Below are 19,660 nucleotides of genomic sequence, written 5' to 3' on the forward strand. Positions count from 1 at the left end.
AAAAGTAATAATAAAGGAATGTCATGTCCTTAAATGCCAGTAAATCAGCCAACCTGAAGACAAAATGGCTGGTGAGTGGCAAATCATCGAGTTGGCAATAGGCCAGACAATTTTTTGCCATCTCTTAAAACTCTGTGTGTGAAAGTAACTAGTAACTAGGGTATCTAAAAGATAGTAATGCTGCGGCACATTCTGTTGATAGTGACATATTTAATGCCATGATTCATCTATCTACACGTTTCAAGACTTAAATCAACTGTTATTTCTCAAAGTAGTGTCAAATCGTGGTGTCACTTAAAATCTGTCCTTGTATGCATCAACTTCATGCATGATGATGCATCAATGGCGAGGTGTGACAAAGGATCGAGACAAAAAAGCACATTTGTGATCTGAAGTATGTTTGGACATAAAACGATACACATCAGCCTCTCCTTTACCAGATCGCAAAAATCGAAAGATGTGGAAATTGTAGGAGCAGAAATCTAACTTATAAATTCTGTACTGGTACGCATTAAATATCTCTAGAACTTGACAGACTGTGTCGAGAACGTGTTCATCGCGAACGTGTTCATTTAAGAGCTTTAGCTTAAATTCATGTTTCGATGAAAAGGAATAGATTGCAGCATTTATGAAATCAGCGTGTTCCTCGGTTTTCAGTTGTTTTAATTATTCTACAGGCTTTAGTAACGACGATTTCTCTTCATTTAAGAATTCGGCAAAGGAGGTGAGACTGCTAAGAAATGACATACTAAGATTAAGATGTTACAATTAATTGTCCAGATTTACAAACTTTCACATACTGCATAGCAAGAGTTGTGAAAGTCAAGCACAATCTCCTTCACATCGCTTTACAGGTAAATCAGAGCAAACTTTCTCAGTGGAATCCACGCGAAAAAGGACGACAGCTCGACGAGTATGACATCCTCGTGTTGTTCGTGGCACAATGCACTCCAGTAAAAGTGGCGCAGTGCAGTCTGGTTAACTGCAATGGATTCTGGTAAAAAGTGATGAATTCGAGAATTCGTACCCCTTCTATATATTCTTCTTAAATCCTGATTACGTTGCCGCTCGCTCGCTACGCTCACTCCGCAGCAATAACCTATTCCTTTAATTAGGGTTGTCATTAGAAGCCGGTAGGCAGCAAAACCTGCCAGCTGTCAGACCATTTTGCGCCAGCTACTTTGTGCACCAGAAATTTTGTAACATTGAGGTTTGTCTTCCCAAGAAATCTATTTTTTTTGTAAATCTGAGGCTTAGTTTAGCAATCATTCTCTTGTATACTTCTGATGTTATGGAAGAAGGAAAAAAGTAAAAACCTGTACAGGAAGTACCGTGCAAAAACTATCAGTGGTGTTGACAGCTAACTTGAGTAATATAAACGTGAGACTGTCACGAAGCACGAAACAATTGCAATTAACACGTGCATTGATGCTTCGAAAATCGAAAATGGATGACCAGCGAAAAAAGTGATCTCTTCTTGATTACTTCTCAAGTCAATCAAAGAAGACAAAATCTAGCAAAAAAGAGAGCTACCAAAGTAAGAGAGAGTTTCGATCGCTGTCAAATACTATAATTATGAAGTTCACCGAAGCATTTAATACCACAGATAAACCTCATTTAAATACAATGGTAAATTATCGCCGATCCATTACATACATTCAAAAGAGCTTTCAGAGGTTTGGAGAAGGAAGTGTTCATGAAGATCTATTTCACCTTGCTGAAACTGTTGTGTCCATTTCACTCTTAAGATTTCAAAGGCAGGAAGATTCTCCTTTGCCGCAAACACGTACTGCTAAATAATTTAACTTCTCATAGAAAGATGTTCTCTCTAGTTCAGGACAGATAGACTTTCTTTAAGGTCATTCATCACATTTGTATTGCGCATCCTTACTGTGCATAATTTATGGTGTCATTAGCGCGTGCTCGTGCACACGCACATTGAAAACATGACGGATTTGCCTTGACATTGAGCTCTGTCAATTGAAAAATGGCTCTAGCTCACCAACGAGCACGGGCACCCCAATTTTTTTTCTAGTCATTGTAATTAACTAATCATAAGCTTTGTGTGAGAAAAGACTGATTTAATTTCTATTGCTGAAAATTGAATAAATAAGAAAAATAGCAGATACACTGTGGTCTTTTCTATTTTGCAGTCGGTAACCATGTCGAGAAATTTGGTTCAAATTTTTAATCAAGGATTTAGCTTTCTGTCTGAATCAAACTTAAAACGTTTATTTGTGCCCGACACATTGTATTGACTGTAGTTTAATGCATGTTCTTATGAGTCCGGGCTCACAAAGATGTTACAATTACTGGGAATGCATTCTTATAATAAGCATTAAATAATGCCAAAATGGGGCATTTTCAATGCCTCACTGCTCCTTAATGAGCATGGGCAACCCCCTTTTTTATTTCAAAATTGAAGTTATCATATGACAAATATTTAGTGGACAAAGTTTGAACAAAAATCTATCGTCACTTTTATTTCAGAGGAATTACCTTAATTGCTTTTTTAGAATCACAGAATAGAACATATAATTTATGTTATCAGACAGAGACATGACAACAATTTTGAAGGAAAATTTCATTCCTTTGTTTACAATTTTGACAGAGACACACAAACAGAGTTCTACGATTGAAAATTTTGATCCAACCATCACGACGTTAGAAATTGTTCACCAAATACTGTTGAATTAAAATACCTGCCATTTAGCTTTCTTAAAATTAATGGACCTTTTGGAGTACTCGTCATTAAAAACCACTAAGCAAATCTTAATTAAAAAAATAAAGGTGAAATGTTCCATGATTTTGCAAAGCTTGCTCATTTGGCAAGTGATTTCCAGATGTTTATCAGTTGTGATGTTTAGAGATCAGAGAAAATACTTTGATGAATGAAACATGCTTATTTTAAACAAAAACGTGGAGCTTGAGCCCAGGGGGTTTTTATAGCGAAAAACGGGGAAATTGAATTGTTACATGACAAATCAAATTTATAAACCAGATTTTATATACAAAAAAAGCCAAAAACGTGCCGAAAGAAAATGTTATAAGAAACAGATAGAAACATTTTTGTTGAGGAAGAAGTTCATACATTAAAAAAAATCTTTATTCATTTAACGCTTGAATTAACCCTCTAGAAATTGTGACCAAGAACACTAACGTTTCATTGGAAAGAGAAAGTAGTGGCATCGAGGAAAGAAACTTTCCAAATAAAGCACCAAGAGAGGGAAGTATGACAGTACAACCAAATGAGGAAACGAGAAACGTGGAAGAATCACCAGCAGTTACTTCTTGGCCTAAAGACACAGCTCAGATGATGAAAGATATTGAAACCCTATTTGCCCTTCCAGAAGACACTGTTATGCACAACTTTTACAAGTGTGCTACAAATCATTGCCAGCACCTGTCAGCCCAAGAGCAGTCTCGTCTAAGGCCTAGCTGCCACAGATTTGTACACAGCTGGTTGTTCGACAAGAGCCTAAACGCTTGCAGAAATATGGGTCTGGCTTGGCTGGTTTACCAGGAAGGAAGAGGAATGTTTTGCTGCTTATGCAAGACACACAATACACAACACCAGAAAAATAAGTCCACAGTTTTCAATGCAACGCCCTGTGTACGGCTCAAGAAGTCAGCGGTTCATGATCACGTAACAACCCAGCAACATAAGGACGCCATTGAGGCTGAAATGCTAGGATGGGTCTCCCTTTTTTATAAAGATGTGCAGGAAAGGAAACTTGTCAAAGATGATGTCATGTTTAAGGCTCTTATGGCAGCATACTAGCTTGTGAAAGAGGAAGTTTCAAATCAAAAGTTCTCATCATTGGTTAATCTGTTCACAGTGCTTGGTCTTGATGAGATGAAACATTTCTGGTATTCTGCACAGGGTTCCACTAGAGAAATATTTTTAGCTCTGGGCGGCTCTCTTCTTGACAACTTGTTGGAAAAGGTGAAGAAAGCGTATTGTTCTGGTCTCCTAACTGATGAGGTCACAGATGTCTCTGTCCCGGAAATGGTTATCACCTTCGTCCAGTTTCTCAACAACAAAAACAGGGAACATTGAAATGAGTTTCTTGGTCATTGAAGATGTTCTGAAAAACTCCACATCAGCAAATGCGGAAACCATCTTCACAGTCCTCACAACCCAATTAAACAAGCTTGGTCTAGAGGTGAAAGACTGTAGCTCTCTGATTTCTGATGGTGTAGCGGTGATGACAGGTTGACGTAGTGGGTGGCAAGTCGACTGAAGGAAGTAAATCCACACCTGATTTCTCTGCCCTGCTTGTGCCACAAGCTGGCACTGGCCTGCACCGATACAACCGCCCAGATTGAATACATCAACAATGTTGAGCTCTGGCTAAGGTAGGTTTGGAAGTTATTTGATAATTCACCAAAGCGTACTGCCATTTACCTAAAAGTGCAGATGAGTCTGTAGTCCCTAGTCCTCTCTGAGAAAAACAAGAAAGTTGTTGCAAAGAAGATAAAGAAGGCATGTCAGATGAGGTGGTTGTCCTTTGATGCAGCAACACAGTCCATCAATGATGACTTTGTGGCAGTACTGCAGACACTAAGACAACTTAAAGACAATGATGCAGTAGCAGCTGGCCTGCTGAGCAAGATCGCATCTTCCAAGTTCATTGGAGCCATTTACATTCTCAGGGAAGTCCTTCCTGTCCTTTCTTCTCTGAGCAGAATTTTAGCGAGGACATGTGAACTTTTCCCACATTCATCCCTCAGTCAATAATACCATTCACAAATTGACTGAGATTGCAGAAACTAAGTCTCCACTTGTAGCTGTTAAGAGAGATCTAGAGAGACACCTTTGAACCTGTGAGTTAAATTTGACCCCTGCTCAAGAAACCCAACAGCTACGTCTTCTTGAAAATTACATCAAAGCCCTGAAGGAGAATATTCATAGCAGATTTGATGGTGAACTCCCTATTGTCAGTGGCTTTTCAATCTTCAATCCCTTAATGCTACCTGCACCAGGAACTGGTTCTTTTACAGAGCAGGGAAGCAAGCAAGTAAAGACACTGGCAGACCATTTCTATCAAGGTCACCAGGAGGAGAAGACAAAGAAAGAGGAACTGCTGGCAGAGTGGGAAAAGTTTAAATTTGACATGGATTCTTGGAAGCAGGAAATTCAAGAAGGGATGAATGAAAGCCACCAAGAAACAGCCACCGAGTGGTGCCTAAAATGGCTTATCTCCCTCAAAACCGCTTACAGCACTGTGTTCCCTGCCCTTGCAAACATTACAGAAATTTGCTTGTCAATGCCAGTGTCCAATGCATGGCCAGAAAGAGGGTGCAGTGCCATAAAACATATCAAGACTAGGCTGAGGAATAGGCTTGGTGTTGATATGCTTCAGGTCCTTCTGATGATTGCTATCAATGGACCCCAAGTTGGAACACCTGAATGCAACGCACTGATTACAGTGGCAATTGAAAAGTGGCAGGCCCAAAAAAGAAGAAGAAAGATGCCAGAGAGAAATGAAGGGGAGTCACTGTCATCTGCCAGTGCAACTTCAGTGTCATCACAGATACAAAGCGATGCCACTGAAATAGCTGATGCTAGTGTGCAGACAGACACACCAGTTACCGATTTTCAAGCTGTCTCCAGTAAATCAGAGGTGGAAATTGCAAGTGCTGCATTGAACCTAACTGCTGATGTTCCCTGCCACGATGACACAGACTCTGATTATGACAGTGAATGTGATGATCTAGATGATGACATCTTTTTCTGAAATCTTGTTATATGCCTTTGAACCTTTTTGATAGAAATTGAAATTGATGCGTGTAGAGAATTATGATTAAAGACAGAAAATACATATCTAAGTATTTTTGAACTGATTTTAACATCAATGTCTGGCTAAAAAATGCTACTCAAATATGCCCCAGAATGCTGGAAAACATGTCTTAGAGAGTTTCAAATTTCAAACCCCCGTAGCGGGGCGTGTTGCTCAGCAACACACCATGCTTCCTACGCAAGCACAATTCACTTCAGCCGCCTACTACTAAATTTCGCACCCCCCCTAGAGGGGCATGTTGCTCCGCAACACGCCATGCTTCCTACGCAAGCACAATTCACTTCAGCCGCCTACTCAGTTCAGATCGGACACCTATTACATTTTCTAATGACAACACTGTTTAATATAACCAATCAATGTACAAAGTGTGACATCACCAAAAGGCTATGTTTAGAACTATCACAACTAGAGTTTAAAAATGTCTTTAACCCTTTGACTGCCAAATTTTCACCAAAAAATGCTGTTTTTAACCATTATATCAGCTTTTTGGCTGCCATGAAGCTGAATGTGCCTTAGTTTTGCTGAGAAAGCTATTTTTTACCAAAAAGCGATTTTTCCAAGATTGGGTACAAAAATGTACAATATTTTAGTACACCTTTTTCAACTGGGCGGTTTGTTGCCCCATTTCAGACCATGCGATAATACTCTTGGGAATTCTTCCTTTCAAATTTTCAAATAGTTGTGTGCACAATCATATGAATAAATAATTTTAAGATTAATAAAGGAACAATTCTCTAGAGAATATCACATGGTCTGTAATGGGAAAACAAACTGCCCAAGCGAAAAAGATCTATTTGGTGCACACACACGAGCCAAAACTTGGACTTGTTTTTCTTTCTTTCTGGCTGCCATAAAAAGTTGGGTGTAAATTATGGGCAAAGCCTGGAAATGGAACCTTGATCAATATCATAGGTATAATAGGCCATTTTTCCATCTTGTTTGCACCAAACCTGATAACGTTCTTTTTCAATTTGCTACGTCAGAATGCTGGCCATATCCAAAACCGCCTGTTATGCGGATAGATCTATCCTAGCTCTACTATCTGCTTGTCAAGAACATCTGGTGACATTTAAATTGAGGACATCACAAGTGGTACAAAGAGCACAACCATTCAGGGTATGTATATGCACCATTGGCAGTCAAAGGGTTCAATTTTTACCTTTTGGCTCAACATTTAATTAATACAATAATTATGTCCACAATAAAATATATTTACATTTACATGTACTTTCCTGTTTGGCTCATGGTTTTGTTCAGTTGTGTAGTCTATCAAAACACATGCACTGCCACAAATGCAGCGTAAAAGTGCTCAAATATGAACAAACATGTTCTAATCAACCCAAAATAGTCAACAACCAGTGTTGATGAGAAAGACTCTAACCAAGGAAGGACAAAATATTGAACTGACAAAGTGCATCACATAAATATGTAAATATCTCAAAATGTGGAATCATGTATTACACTTGTCTAGGAGCTAAATCTAAATTAATGGAGAAAGAAATAACCCCAATCATGTTTCGTGGTGAAACCAAGATAAAATTTTAATAACCTTGGTCTAAAAAATGACAAAAATTTGCCACATAATCACCCAATTATTATGATTTCCTTATGCATCCTATCAAAATGCATTCTGGAACCTTAACCAAGTATCAAGACACTGATCTGTACATGCTGTTACTTTCGTAACTCGTTTTCTTCTTTATTCTGTTTAAATAACTATTACTTATTAACGATTATGTACATTTTTTAAGTTTTTGCTATTCATGCTGTGATTGCTGTGATCAATGCAAGTTTCGTAATATAACCTTTGGAATCACATAATTAGAGACACCACATTTTTATCAGTTTTAGTTACGCCATCTACATTCTCGTTATTATTTTATGCTATCGCTGTCATTGCTATCGTGCTAAGCTATCGTTTCTACCATTACTACCCTCGCAGGAGCAAGATCAGAGCAAGTCTGCACATCTTTAGTCGTAATCGTGTCGTTATAGTTTAAGATTTATGTTCTATCGGTATCCTTGATTTATGTTTTGTATCTTAGCTAGTATTAGCTTACATAAGCCTTTTGTATCGTTTTGTTTTTAGTTCAAACCACACAATCACAATCACAACGACTTCACATCACAAGTACATCCCTATTTTGTTACCTTGATTCCTATATTGTTGATTTATCGCTCCTTCCAATAAACGCTAACGATTTATTTTACTGTGACCTGGTTTCTTTAAATTACAATGTGCGTTCAAGCATAAAATTTTCGTGACACATTAATTTTGCGATTTAAAAAAAAGGCAAAATGAAAGTGATCTGAATAATAAGTGTCGTGAACATAACATGACGTGAAAATTAAGTGACTCACATTACATTACTGCTGACATATAGTCCTGCTAGTGCATTTTTGTTACTTTTGACGTTATTGTACCTTTGATTAAGTTAGTTTACTCAATTTCTTGAAGGACATGTTAAAGTAACGTCAGTAACATTGCGAAGGAAATAAATTGTGTATTACTCAAAAATGCGAAGTTAAAGTGATTCAAAATACAAAATTTTCGCAAAATTTAAGTGTTACAAAATATGTGTACCCCAAGATCACAACATAAAAGTGTCGCAAAAATTTCATGCAATAAGGTAGTTACTGATTTTTAAATTATCCTTAGCAATTTTTTTGAAGTTTCAACTTTATCGGCGCAAAACGTCTCCAGTTATTGTAGGGCAGTGGAACATCAGAACATGAACAGATTTACTAAGGGTGGTTTCCTTTAGGATTATCCTAGACTGTTCACAGCCTCTCTATATTTACGCACATGAAAGAAAAACCGAGCAAAGCGAGCGCAAAGCACACGGGGGTGGGGGGTGGGGTTTGCGAGCGAAGAGAGCAAGAAGAATTGAGAGGCTGTAGACATCTTTGGAAAAAAGTGGGCTTATTAGGCTCCTCCCCCTGTTATCACCTTGTTACTAACAGCTCCCCCCTTGACCAATTAACTAAATTGGACCAATAAAAATTGAGCAGCAAATTGCTTGTTTAATTGATTACAAGTATCAGTTTGTAAACGTGTGTTTGTGTGTCGCGAATGTCATCTCAGACGACTTCTTCAAATTCAAGAAAGCTGCTAAAAGGGGAGAAAGCCGAAGTCAAGTGGTCCATCCAATTTTTGTAGGATATGCGCTAGTTCTTTTGCTATTCACTTGGGGAATCTTGGCAAGACATCTTACATATCATTATCTGCGGAGAACTGATAATATATTTCAAAGGTGTTACATGGTGTGGCACTCCTCAACCACAATGAGCGTGAACATGTTTTGGAATTTTGCAGCCAAAATGTCCTCTGCTGTCTCCCAAAAACAAGCTTGTATTTCCCTTCTCCAATCAGCAGAAGCACGTCATCCTTTGTTGACACAATGATGGAAGGAATCCTAAGCTCTTTCATCTCTTCTATTTGTTTCAACATTTGCACATTTCTATTTCTTTTGCTGTTGCATAGAGTTGATATATCAGATTTTCGTCAAATTAAAGCAGGTCGGCAAAATTGCAACAACTTCCTTTTTAGACTGAAGAAGATTAACAGCAGCCTCTATCTGTTGATCTCTCCAGTTGATCTCTCTCAGACGACCAGAGAGCCGTTACATCGCAACTCAAGGAGAGTGCTAATTTTGCTACAAATTGGTACGGCTCAAATCTCTTAGCCGGGAATATCAAGAAGTACCAAGCCATGAACATCGGCTTTAGTCAGAGCAATGGTAACATCCATGTAAACGGAGAGGAAATCAAGACCACGGATAATCTTCAGCTTTTAGGTGTGACACTAGACTCCGATCTTAGTTTCTCCGACCACATAAATCTTAGCTGTAAAAAAGCTAGTCAAAGAATAGGCGTTTTAATGAGATTAAGAAACCTAATTCCTAAGCAGTCAAAACTAACATTGTTCAAATGCGCCATTTTACCCTACATTACCTACTGTCACTTAGTATGGCACTTTTGTAAAGCTAGCGATACTAGAAAACTGGAGAGAATACAAGAAAGAGGCCTCAGAGCAGTTTTTAAGGATAACAGCTCAAGCTATAATCAACTGCTCGCGAGGGCCAGTCTGCCCACATTACTTAATAGACGACTTCAAGACCTCTCTACTTTGATGTATAAAGTTAAACATAAGTTATGCCCCTATTATCTCTGTGATTTTTTCAGCAATAACCCTAGTACGTATAACTTAAGACAATCTGACTTTACAATGCCAAGGTTTAACTCGGTGAAATATGGTAAGCACTCGATCAGATATCTAGGACCCAAATTGTGGTCAAAATTACCAAAGAGCATGAGAGAGGCCACATCTCTCAGCACTTTTAAGACGAACATCAGAAATCTTAACAATCTTGATGCATTACTAGATGATGGCTGCAGAGGCTGTCCCCTCTGCTCCTCCTAAAGAACTTTTTTTTAAGTATGTATTATTGTATTATAAAATCCACTGTACATAGTCCCATAACATCTTTTAACTTGGATTTAAATTTTACTATTGTGAATTAAGTTTTTTTTTTTTTTTTTTTTCTAATTTAACTCGTTTTTGTTATGTCCCCGTATTAGTAGGGTAGTTTTTCCCCAGCTATGTGGTTGATGACATTCTTAATAAAGTTTCTATCTAACAACTTCCTTTTTAGACTGAAGAAGATTAACAGCAGCCTCTATCTGTTGATCTTTGAGCAAAGAAACACTGAAATAGCTCTCAACAGGATTCTATTTTAAAAACAACTATTCCATTATGAATCACGGCATGTGCCAGTGATGACAACTGCTGCATTGTGCAAGCCACAAAATGCACCTAGACACAATCAAGATCAGCCATTGTCCAGGTGATGACACTTTTGTCGCCTCTCAACCAATGGGAATTTTCCATTTCTGTAGAAACCGGGATTTAAATTTTTCCAAAGATGTCAGCAGAAACCTGTTTTTATTCTAACCTTGATAGATTCTTTCAGTTGCCAGAGTTTCAGACAAAATTACTTTTGGTCCCAAATTGAGTGGGTGGTTCTTATAGAGACAGCCTCTTAATTATAAACATAAATGACGCGGAGTAAATAGAGGATATTACACCGGGGCAAGAAGATATGAATTTTATGTTCTCACGGCAAGAACAATATCTCACTTGTACACTGCGCTCACTCATGAGATATTGTTCTTGCCACAAGAACATAAAATTCATATCTTCAAGCTAACATGTAATGTTTTTTTTATTTTATAGACATACTGATGACAGCGTTTTTGACAATTTTCCGAAGATTTCAGACCACTTTCTGAAGATTTCCGAAGATTCTCCAAGACTTGTCCAAAGGTCACACAAACGTTGCCAACTATTTTGCGAAAATTTCCGAAGATTACCAAAGATTGCCGAAGACTTGCGAGGAAGACCTGAAGATGTTTCAATCATACACCAACAAATTTAAGTTCAATTCAAGAGACAAACTTGATATCAGTGAAATCATCAATATCTTCACTAGTGAGGATATGGAAAATACGCCACTCAAGTCCCAGATGTAGTTTCATATGAATTTTACGAGTGGTGTATTTTCCAGTAAAACACTTGTGTCTATATAATAAATAACATAAACAATGGGAAGTGGTGCAAAATGGCTTCCTTCAAACATCGTTCAAGCAGGATTATCACACTTTTGCAGTAGCAACTTAATGCTTAGCAAAAGTACTTCCTTGAAACAGAAAGTATAACACTTACATATTCACGTAAGAGAAATACAGTTCTGTAACAAGAGCAAGAAGCCTGTGGTTTCAATGAAAAGCCTAAAGGTTTATACATCAAAGACCAGCTGTCAAACATTCAGCGAGGAGTGGCAAACAAAATAAAGTCCACTGTTTTTCGAAAGATACACTATTTGATTGCTCTAAATAATGGCCTAGTTCATAACCCTGAAAAACAGGCTAGCTAATCTCACACAGCCCTGATTAATTAACAGAACTTTCTTACCTGTAAATGTATATTTGACAACTTACAAAGTACTTTGCCTCAGAAAAGAATGATTACCTGCATGCCATAAGATTTCAGGGAGGCCTGGGTTTGAAAACATGGCAGTTTACAGCTTCCGTCAACGAACAAAAACACCAGATTTAAATCATTTAACATAAACCTTTATTTTGTTATTCTGTTGGACTTCAAAGTAACAATAAGTGCTAATCAATTTCTCCTGGGTTGTCTGGTATTATTTTTCCTTGGACAAGCAGGCCTTTAATTTTACAGAAAAATTTTTTAGTAGTCTTGGATGACCAGACGACTACTAATTTCAAGCACTGTAGCTCTTCTACCCTGAAACACTTGAGGTTGACTTGTGGCAAGTTTAGCGTTACACGTCCGGTAGCATCACGAACGCAATACGATCTAACCTGGTCTGACCCATGGCAGTATATATACAGTGAGATATTGATCATAGACCTAACAATCAATTTTTGAGTTAGAAACCTGTTTGCTTATTCGTAGAAATGCACTTTAGAGGTTAGTGTTTAATCCACTCATTGTCACCTTTAGATTTTTCTGTGTGACTGAAACGTGGTAAGGTAAGGTAAAGTCTGCATGCCAGCCTAGTGGCCCATCAGGCCGGAGCTTATCCCGGTTTCTGTAGCATGAAGCGACCAGGAGTATTTCTACTCCCCCCTGGATGGGATGCTAGTCCATCACAGGGTTACCCCCAGCATTAAGTTCGCCGGTACCCATTTATACACCTGGGTGGGGAGAGGCACTGTGAGAGTAAAGTGTCTTGCCCAAGAACACAACACATTGTCCCCGGCCAGGGCTCAAACCTGGACCACTTGATCCAGAGACGAGCACACTAACCATGAGGCCACCACCCCTCCCCAAACTGAAACGTGACTGTTATCAAATTTGATTTAAATGCAAGCAAGTTGCATTAACAGAGTGCTCGGACACTAACAAAATAAAATGCTAAAAAAACAGCCTGTCACAAATAGGTCTACATCCCAGTCCCCTTTATAAAATAAATAAATAAGGTGTCTTCAATCTGTAAACTGTCAATGGTCATCAATTCATTGTCGGTTTTGTATCTGTCTTTGGTAGCCAAAATTGACCAACCCGCAAGTTGCCTGAACCATATCTATCTACCTATATCTTCACAGGAATCTTACATTAGGAACGCAAAGAACGGTTACACAGGAATGTGCGAACTCACTCTATTACATGTATCTTGTGTCCATGTGACTTTGATCACGTGGGCACGAGACAAAATGCTCATGTGAACATACTAACAGTACTTAGTGTTAGGACTTACCAGGAGCTACCTTTGTTACTCCTTTGCCAATACTTTCAACAATACCACCTCCCTCATGTCCAAGAACACATGGAAACAGTCCTTCTGGATCTTGTCCACTCAGTGTATAGCTGTCTGTATGGCACACACCTGTTCCAAGGATTTTGATACGCACCTCTCCCTCCTTAGGTGGTTCAACCTCAATTGTTTCTATAACAAGAGGTTTCTTGGCCTCCCAAGCCACAGCTGCACTGCAGAATATGGGCTGCAAAAAAGTGATTATAAAAGTTCTGAAAATAGCTGTTTTGACTATTTTAAACATGCTCTTCCCAGTTCTGAATGCTGTGGCTAAAAGTTTAGAAATTATCAGCCACATGACCAACTGTTGGAAATGGCCTATAGCAGGTCCTAGGATTTCACGGTAACAATCGTTTCTGGTACTGTGTTGTTACATGATTCAGAAATGACAGAGCCAAAAAACCGTTTGCCATGGACATCTTCAGCCTTGCCAATCAAAATTCCTGTTTTTATTATCAAGAAGTAGTCAAAGTAATTTCTTTAATGAACACTCCAATTATCACCCGTCTGCCATGTTGTATCCATTCCAAAGTGCATCGCATCGTATGTGCAGTGCAGTATGGGACAGATCTAAGATGGCAGACAAGCTGCTGATATAGGGTGAACAAGCCACAACTATTCCTTTTCATCCCAGCAATCAATGGCATCCACTGCGAAGAAGTACAAAAAATGGCTTTGTATAAATTATTAAAAAAACATCTGGGAAGAGGTAATTTTGTACTGATTTCAAAACCATTTCCCCATTTCAGAGAACATCTGTTGTTTATAAACTTAAGCTTAGTAGCAAGATCCATGTAGACTATGAGTAGTCCCTCTTTCACTTAGTCTGCCATGTGTGACAAGAAAGAAAACCCCAATCACGAACACATTCTCATTTGGGTTTGAGGTGAGAAGCTTTGCCAAACAAAATACTTCTTAAATTTAACTCTTTCCATAGCCTCTTGGCCGAATCGCAAGAACATCGCAGCCTGTGAGACGCCATTCCAACACTTTGATTTGCTTCCCTATTTTCAGAGAACGAGATAAAACATTCCTGCAAGACGTCACATGTATCTCAAATGCTCCTTACATAAGCCAATCATATTTTTGCGCAGTGAGAGCGACACATAATTCAAACTCTGTGGCTTAGGTGGTAGTCCCTCCTTTTACATGCTAACCAACCCCAGGAGTTCGCGTGGCCATTTTTTTCTTGCAGTTTTCTTTTGCATCATGCACGACAGACTAAGTGAATTAGAGGGACTACTTGTTGTCTAAGATCCATGCCACTCAGTACATATAAGCTTACACATATTAAATGCTTGTTTCAGTTTCATACTATTTTCGTTTCCTTTTATTTGTGTCCAAATCGAGTGTGAAATTTTGTCAAAAAAATTTTCCATTACCGATCATTTCCCACAATCTCTGTATACGGAACCGAGAATGTGTTACCAATGAAATTTGAAATTCTAGGGCTTGCTAGAGTAGTTCCACCCAACACTCCCAAATAAGAAACACGTCCTAGAGATGTCAAATGATATATGGGCCTGCGAAACAGAAGAATTCTGATGGGAGGTTCAGTTCATGACCTGCCAAAGTAATTTGCAAAATCTGATCGATCACTACAACCCACGCAACCCACGGGTTAAAAAGGATTACCAGAATGAATATTTGAAGCGTAGCGCACGTGCTTTGCCACTTGTTGAACCAGCCACAGGGGAAAGGGGGAGGCAGGAGCGATGATTCTATTATCCAGGATCACTGTTACACTACTTAGGAGGTGCCGGGCCGTAAAATCGTTAGCACGGTGCTAAAAGTTTAACGTGCCGTGCCGATTATTTTATTTCCGACTTCGGGATGTTTTTATACTTCTCTGTCAAATCCCAATCCCTGGGACTAGGCAGTACATCTCCCCACTCCCACGGGATCTCCAGTCTAGCTCTGAGGCCTGTAACACGAACTATGGAAATTAACCTTACGTATTATTTTTCAGCTGAGAGGCGAACAGCGATGAACCCTTACTTGGTGGCTACCTCTATCGAGCCGCGTGAGTGAACGTTTTCACGTAATAAGCTCCAAACTTTGGCACAATAACTCACCTTTCCTGCTGTCTCAGGCATTCTTTTTCAAGGACAGAGTAAGAAAATTCGTTTACAATCCAGCAAGGGCTCGCAGCTGTAGTGCACGGCGCTAATAGCAAGCGTGGGATAAATGTCACGTGATAAGTTTTAACCAATCAATAGTCCTGCGGAGAACACTCCTCCAGAAGTCCGTCAATAAAAGCAGGAACATGAAACATGGAACATGGAACATTCCGGGACATCAAATAATTATAATAATTATGAGAAAAACATATATGTAATCAAGAGAAAATGACATTTTCTTTCTCTTCTCTAATTCAATAAAGAAATAACCAAGAGAGAGAAATAACCCCTAGGAACAACAGAAACTAATTGACCTATTTGTCCAAACACGAAATGGGAGCTTTTAAGATCTTCGAACCCAGGTTGAATCTACTGCAATGTGTGACCTCTATTTCCAATCAATCTTTTGCAAATGTAATACGAAAAGAGGCTTTCAACCTGAGTCAACCTAAGACCAATAACCTTCCTTTTGACAAGCTCGTCCCACGTGCCTACCGGCCAAGACAGGTGATTTCTGGGACTGCCTTGCACTCTCACGCAATAAAAAAATAACTCGAAAACCATTCAGCGGATAAAGTCAAGAAATTGTGATGTTTTAGGAGACTGATAAAGAAGACACTTGTCCAAGTCTGTACGTTTTCCCAAACTTCAGATATTCGTCGAAATATTTTGTACAAATTTACAGAGCCCAGTATGGAGCCGCCATGTTGGTGTACCTCCGTAGTACGACCCCCGTGGTACACTAATATGACCCTCCTAGTGAACTGCAGTCCATGGTTATATCACATTCCTCACGCAGAATCTTTAAAATCATCGGATTAGGTGTTGACTTGACTGTAAACCGGTTCTTAAACTGTGTATCGGTTAGCGATAGCACCCAGGCCAAGCTATCATGGAACTACTTGGCTCCGTTCACTATTTTCTGCTTGTCGTAAAGATAAAACAGAGTCCTGTACTGCGAAGCCATTTCTCTGAGTTCCTCTTCGCTGCAGGGTAATGGTTTGGTATCTTGTATAGCAGCCATGATTCAGGTGTTGTTTTAGCTTGTTTGATGATGCGAATATTCTGAATTATTATCTGTAGCTGCTCTGGAACTGAGGGTGCATTCAATTTATGTAATTACTTTGTTCGATTCACGGATGAGGAAAAGATAATTTCAGCAGCGGCAGATATCGCGGATTATTTCAATCTTCACTTTACATCTGTTGCAGATAAAGTGAAACAATCCCTCCTGACCGCTAACGGTTGTAACCTTGATAAACTTAAACAGTTTGTTGGCGAAAGGCTACCTTCAGAATCGCAATTCACTCACACTATACCTCCAATTACAACTGACATGGTAAAGGTATATTTACTGAAAATTCCAGCTAATAAAGCAACCGGAATTGATGGCATCAGTTGTTCTCTCCTGCGCCTAGGCATCACAGAACTTGCGCCTTCAATAGCAAAGCTCATCAACCTATCGCTTTCATCAGGAACGTTTCCTTGTCGTTGGAAAAGAGCCAGAGTGACTGCCCTTCATAAAGCTGGTGATATGGATGAGGTAAACAACTATAGGCCCATTTCAGTACTTCCGGTGTTGTCTAATATCATCGAACGTCATGTGCATGACCATTTGTCTGAATATCTAAATGTTCACGACCTCATCTATAAGAACCAGTCTGGATTTAGAAAGCAATACAGCACGGAGACGGCGCTTGCTTATATAGTTGATACTCTGCTCTTCAATCTAGACAAAAACCATATTAATGGTATGGTTCTAGTAGACTATAAGAAGGCTTTTGATATGGTGGATCATGTGACTTTGCTTAGCAAGCTTGAAGCCTACAAACTAGATAGGAACGCTTTACTTTGGTTCGAGTCATACCTAACCGATCGAACTCAATTGGTATCATTCAAAGGAGAAACGTCGACCGTGAGGAGTATCACAGCGGGTGTGCCACAGGGTTCCATATTGGGTCCCTTACTTTTTGTGCTGTTTATCAATGACTTACCTTTACATGTCCACACGCAGTTGGATATGTTTGCCGATGACACCACCCTCCTCGCTTCTTCCGATTGTGCTAATGTTGAAGAACTTAAGAACATACCCTCCAGTGGGGTCTCCAATGTCAATGAGTGGGCAACTAACAACAAACTGCCACTTAATTGTTTCAAGACGAAGACAATGCTAATTGATGGACCGCGCTTACGGAAACGTTCGAGTAATGAAGGTCGAAAGCTTGAGATAGAGCTCGAAGGAAGCACATTAGAGCAGGTTGAGAACGTTAAACTGCTAGGCCTTGAACTTGATGAGGAACTCAGTTTCTATATTCATATTGACTGTTTATGTAAGAAGATATCGAAGCGTATCGGTATACCCAACAGAATCAAGGCTTATCTTCCAAGAGCAGAGCGTATACTTTATTATAATTCTTTAATTAAGCCATTGATATTATATTGCAGCGTAACATGGACAAGCTGCTGCAGCCACGACAACATAAGTAAGACATTCAGGCTGCAAAAACGCTGTGCTCGTATTATCCTTGACGCCCAACAACGTCATAGCACTGTAGATCTATTTAACACCTTAGGATGGGTACCATATTACATCGAGACTGATATAAAAAGATGTACAATAGCTCATAAAAGGATTATGGGTGCTTGCCCGTTATACATAAACGATTTATTAAGACTAAATAACAGCCAGCACAATATATAGGAATACACGGGGCGTTAATTTTACCATTTTACCGAAAAGATTTAATAGAGCGAAAGAGGGAGGTCGCACGTTTTCTGTAACGACTATTAAATGTTGGAATCACCTCCCCCTTAAGCTGCGCGCCTCTTCATCTGTAAATATCCTTAAGAACGCTTTGTACAAACATTTTAAATTAAGTCAGCTCAAGAATAAGATTTTTACTCCTTTTTTAAATAATAACTTTTAGATTGCGATATTTTAGTGATAATCTTTGATTATTGTTTATAGTAGATTTTTAACTTTTAGTACATTTAAGAGGGCCACAAATTTATTAGTTGATAAACTATTACGTGTCACCCTCGATAAATAAAGTTTTGATTGATTGATTGATTGATTGATTGATTGACGGATGTTTCATGCGCCGCCAGCGCGTACGCACAATGCCCCTTGTCCAGATTTAATTATCAAGTTCCGCTCATGCGTTGACGAGCGGCTTCTTTAAAACTCAAGCGTGCATTGTGTTCTTACTGAAAACATGGAAAACCATCTTCTATTTGAAATGAAAAATACCCCGAGGTTTATATTTATTTGAGTCCGGTCCCAACTTATGATGCAAGCATAAGCATAAGCATAAGTATAAGCATAAAAGAAGCTTATGCGCTAGTGGGGCCGGCCGGACTTAAAAATAAATAAATAAATAAATAAATAAACAAACAAATATCATTTTTATATCGCCTATCCAAGCGTGATCTAGGCGCTTTACAAGTTATAACATATTATTAAAATAGGATAATATTAAAAAATAAAATAAAACAAGAATCAATAAAATTATTCCAAAAAGACTTCCTTAAATGAAGGAGTTTTAAGCCGAGTTTGAAGCCGAGTTTTGAAAATATGAAGATTGTCTGATTTTCTGATATATATTGGTAAGTCTTTTACCTACACAACCTACATCTCATCAATTCCCTACATATACCTACACAGCCTACATCTCATTAATCCCCCGTATATACCTACACAGCATACATCCCATTAATTCCTCCACATATACACACCATACATTTCATTAATCTCCTACGTTTTTCTAATTTTTTTTTAAATTTTTTTATTACTCCAATTCCTAGCTAATACAGAGACGTGTAAATATATCGTAAAGAAAATAAATAGTAACCGATAGTGCTTTGTAAGGAAAAAAAAAAACGCATAAAACAGAAATTACATCACTTGAATTGAATTACATTATATATTGGAAGGAGAGGAGCACATCTAGATAAACTAATTTTGTGCCCATGAAAGTTATGTATAACTTGAGATTATTAAGAAAAAGAAAAAGAAAAAGAACAGGAAAAATGACAAAATAGCTCAGAAAGTTATAAAGAGATAATGTTTTCATTAGTATTGAACAAGGTACCAACGTAAAAGTGCTTTTCTAAACGTTTTTTTAGATGGTTTGTCTCTAATGGATTGCGGAATATTATTCCAAAAGAAACTTCCAATAATGCTGGGGCAAAATCTCCTAAGATTAGTTCGAAATGAAGGTATTGCAACTTGGTTGGATGATGCACTACGGGTACTGCAATTATGTAGCTCAGACACTAGTGAAACAGGTAAATTAGGAAACTTATCATGGTGGAAATAATCATAAAAGAGCATACACGTGTTCAGTTTAACAGTATCAGGAAATTTCAGAAAGCCTAAGGATGAGTAGTGAGG

General features: G+C 38.6%; 3 protein-coding genes across 5 annotated transcripts in view; 1 reads left to right on the forward strand and 2 right to left on the reverse strand.

The window, feature by feature from the left end:
• LOC145495228 (uncharacterized) lies at positions 1-8,048 on the forward strand. Its single transcript, XM_081474823.1, has one exon. It carries the CDS (start codon positions 4,971-4,973, stop codon positions 5,739-5,741), a length of 771 nt encoding a protein of 256 aa, XP_081330949.1. The 5' UTR covers positions 1-4,970; the 3' UTR covers positions 5,742-8,048.
• The window catches only part of LOC145495209 (alcohol dehydrogenase class-3-like), a 134,829-nt gene extending 119,409 nt beyond the window's left edge, over positions 1-15,420 (reverse strand). The window contains exons 1-2 of one of the 3 annotated variants that reach the window (XR_014050383.1): positions 15,223-15,420; positions 13,091-13,334 (exon numbers count right to left, since the gene is read on the reverse strand). Coding sequence is in view for 2 of the 3 variants with exons in the window: in XM_081474794.1 (XP_081330920.1) it covers positions 13,091-13,334; positions 15,223-15,243 (265 nt within the window). In the remaining variant the exon portion in view is untranslated. The remainder of the gene's footprint in view (positions 1-13,090; positions 13,335-15,222) is intronic. The other 2 variants (XM_081474794.1, XM_081474795.1) reach the window with 2 other exon arrangements.
• LOC145495224 (inositol polyphosphate multikinase-like) overlaps positions 1-19,660 on the reverse strand; it is a 341,608-nt gene that overhangs the window by 168,490 nt on the left and 153,458 nt on the right. The gene's annotated exons all lie outside the window — the stretch shown is intronic.

The sequence above is a fragment of the Orbicella franksi genome, chromosome 8 (assembly GCF_964199315.1).
Source record: "Orbicella franksi chromosome 8, jaOrbFran1.1, whole genome shotgun sequence".
Classification (NCBI taxonomy): Eukaryota; Metazoa; Cnidaria; class Anthozoa; order Scleractinia; family Merulinidae; genus Orbicella; species Orbicella franksi.